The following is a 3580-nucleotide window of genomic DNA, read 5'->3' as shown; positions in this document are numbered from 1 at the left end:
TGATAAAATTAAACAATGAGTCCCTTAGAGAGTTACATGGACCCAAATTCCTGCAGGATGATAAAATTAAACAGTGAGTCACTTACAGAGAGTTACATGGACCCAAAGTCCTGCAGGATGATAAAATTAAACAATGAGTCACTTACAGAGACTTACATGGACCCAAGGTCCTGCAGGATGATAAAATTAAACAGTGAGTCACTTACAGAGAGTTACATGGACCCAAAGTCCTGCAGGATGATAAAATTAAACAATGAGTCACCTACAGACAGTTACATGGACCCAAAGTCCTGCAGGATGATAAAATTAAACAATGAGTCACTTTCAGAGAGTTACATGGAACCAACGTCCTGCAGGATGATAAAATTAAACAGTGAGTCCCTTACAGAGAGTTACATGGACCCAAAGTCCTACAGGATGATAAAATTAAACAATGAGTCTCTTACAGAGAGTTACATGGACCCGAAGTCCTGCAGGATGATAAAATTAAACATCCAGAGAAAGAGGAAATTGGACGAGTGTGACAGATTTTCTGATTCTGGGGTTCTCAGAGTTCCCAGAGCTGCAGCTCCCTCTCTTCACTCTCTTCTCATTCCTCTACCTGATGGCCGTGCTGGGGAACCTCCTCATTATCTGCACAGTATGTGCCGATCCACACCTGCACACTCCCATGCATTTCTTCTTGGCTAACTTATCTGTCCTAGATATCTGCTCTTTGACCACCATCATGCCAAAACTGCTAGCAATCCTCCTATCAAACAATGGTAACATATCATTCAGTGCATGCATCCTGCAGATGCAGTGCTACATGATGTTTGTAGGTACAGAATTTGCTCTTCTCACTTCCATGGCCAATGACCGTTATGTTGCAATATGCAATCCCCTGCGTTACACCATTATCATGAATAAGAGGGCCTGTGCTCTTCTGGCAGCAGCCTCATGGATAACAGGTTCAATAGAGGCATTGCCTCACACTATCATTATATTTCAGTTTTCTTTCTGTGACTCCAATGTAATCAATCACTTCTTCTGTGAAACTGAAGCACTGGTGAAACTTTCCTGCACAGAAACCTCTTTCATTCCTATTATGAATTTTCTGGTGGGGGCCTTTACAACTTTCACCCCATTTCTCCTAACTCTGACATCCTATGTGTTTATCATCTCCACCATCCTGAAAATCCGTTCTAAGGAAAGGAAAAGCAAGGCCTTCTCCACCTGCTCCTCCCATCTTACAGTCATCTTTCTGTTATATGGGACTTTAATAGGAGTGTATATGCATCCTGAGACACGGGACTCTACTAAAGCAAACAAGCTGCCTACTGCAATGTATGTAGTCACTCTCCCACTGTTAAACCCCCTGATATACAGCTTGCGAAGCAAGGAGTTAAAAGGGGCCCTGAAGAAATCCTTCAGCAGGAAATCAACATTTTTGAGACTTTAACATTTTTGAAAATACCTGTTCAACCATTGGATTGTAAAGATTAACTTAGGATTACAGGGAGTTTGCTTTCTAAAGCTGGAACTGCATGCTTCTTTCTTGGAGTAAGTTCATAACCTCAGAGATGCCTGAAATATTTAGGGGCAGATTTTCAAAGGGGTACGTGCGTAAGATATGCTTGTACCCCCCGAAAACCTGCCCCAACCTCCCTTCTCCGTGCACCGAGCCTATGTTGAAAAGGCTCGGCGGCGCACATAAGCCCCGGGATGCGTGTAAGTCCCGGGGCTTTGCTAGGGGAGCATCACGTTGGCGTGTCATTCTGGGGCGGGGCTGTTGGCATGGTTCCAACCCGGGGGCATGTTTTATATATATATAAATATATATATATATAATATATATATATATATTATATATATAATATATATATATATATATTATATATATATATATATATATTTTAAATCGTCAAAAAACGATTCACATCCCTAACACATTTCTATCAACTACTCCACCATAGCGAAGCATGGGTATTCCACTAGTACCATATAGATTCCAAGCGTCTCTTGCATTTTTGCAGTGCATGTAAATATAATATACATAGTGTATGTGATATTTTTACCTTAGAAGACTGTGCTTTGAATGCTCTTTTTCATGAAAATCTTTTATAAATTCATAATTTGTAATTGCGCCTGAGGAGGATGTGATGGGATGGGGGCTACAAGGCTGTAAAGATTTCCTAGGGCACCCTAATGCCCTTGCACTGGCCATGTTCATTGCTGTACAAACATTGAACAGAGTCTCCCAACTCGTGGTGTCTTGTGTTGTGTAATGGGTGAGGTCACAGCTTTTCACTTGGCCATAGGCAACATACTGCCTGGCTACAGCTCTGATAATAAAACTAGAAAAGGTACAGGGAGCGGCAACAAATATGCTAAAGGGGTTTGAACCGTTCCCTTATGAAGAAAGGCTAAACAGGTTAGGGATCTTCAGCTTGGAAAAGAGACAACTGAGGGGATATGATAAAAGTTATTAAAATCACGAGTGGTCTGGAACGTGTAAAAAGGGGACAGACATTTTCCCTTTTAATTAATACTAAAATAAGGGGAGCCTCCATGAACCTCACAAATCATAGAAAGCACTTTTTCACTCAACGTACAATCAAGCGGTGGAATCTGTTCCCACTGGATTTGGACAAGGAAATAAGCATAGCTGGGTTTAAAAGAAGTTTGGTCAAATTGCTGGAAGTAAAGGCCATAAACAATTATTAGCCACGATGACTTGGAAAAGCCAGAGCTTGTCCCTGAAAATAAGCATCAAGATACAGATCCAGTTTTTGGGATATGCCAGGTATTTGAAACTTAGACTGGAGACAGGAAGTTGGGCTTGATGGACCTTGGTCTGAACCAGCAAGGTATATTTGTTCTGATCCTACCTATTTAATGATGACATATAACGACCAGCTGTTCATTTGTATTCCTCATTGGTTTTCTATCAGTATACAAATTATGATACTTATCCCAAAGCCAGCTTATCCAGGTCTGCCACTCTGGCCTCCAGAGATCAGACTTATTCTCTGAGAGACCGGAGCTCTTTACACCAAGTGCACATACACAACCTCTCACCAATAAGGTAGATAATCATACATGTGCCACTCAGTGCAAAAGAAGGGTGGATAGCCCTCTTCTGACTGCTGGGCTTTTATTTGCATCTAAATTTTTAAAAATGATAAACTCGTACAGCTGGTAAGGAGTAGATATGTCTCAGTTTAAGGATTGCTACAGTGATTAAGGATTTCAATTTATTTATTAGGTATCATTTAAAATCTATGGTTTTTAAATGTGTTAAATGGGTGATTAATACAGAACTAAAATTAATCAATCAATATAAATCAGGGTTAATTTAATGCTATTTTAAGTGACTATTTTGAATAGTTTCCTCCTAGTGAGAGAATACATTATATAACAAAAATGAGACTGGTGGATTTCAGGGTGGGAATCAATCTAGTAACTAGTTGCCCAGGCACCAGTACTCTCCCTTCTCAGATAGAAAGTAATCTTTGGAAACTCACAATTCAAACACTGAGCATATCATTTCTGTGCAGGTTATAAAATAGGGTAGCAACTTTTTGTGCTCCCATATACA

At 40.2% G+C, this 3580-nt stretch overlaps 1 protein-coding gene across 1 annotated transcript; it reads left to right on the top strand.

The window, feature by feature from the left end:
* Positions 1 to 604: 604 nt before the first annotated feature.
* LOC115081508 (olfactory receptor 5V1-like) lies at positions 605 to 1441 on the top strand. The gene has a single exon (XM_029585962.1). The coding sequence runs from the start codon at positions 605 to 607 to the stop codon at positions 1439 to 1441; it is 837 nt and encodes a 278-aa protein (XP_029441822.1).
* The last annotated feature ends 2139 nt before the right edge of the window (positions 1442 to 3580 follow it).

The sequence above is a fragment of the Rhinatrema bivittatum genome, unplaced genomic scaffold (assembly GCF_901001135.1).
Source record: "Rhinatrema bivittatum unplaced genomic scaffold, aRhiBiv1.1, whole genome shotgun sequence".
In the NCBI taxonomy this organism is placed as follows: domain Eukaryota; kingdom Metazoa; phylum Chordata; class Amphibia; order Gymnophiona; family Rhinatrematidae; genus Rhinatrema; species Rhinatrema bivittatum.
The sequence above is the reverse complement of the archived record's forward strand: the minus strand, read 5'-3'. Positions and strand labels throughout refer to the sequence as shown.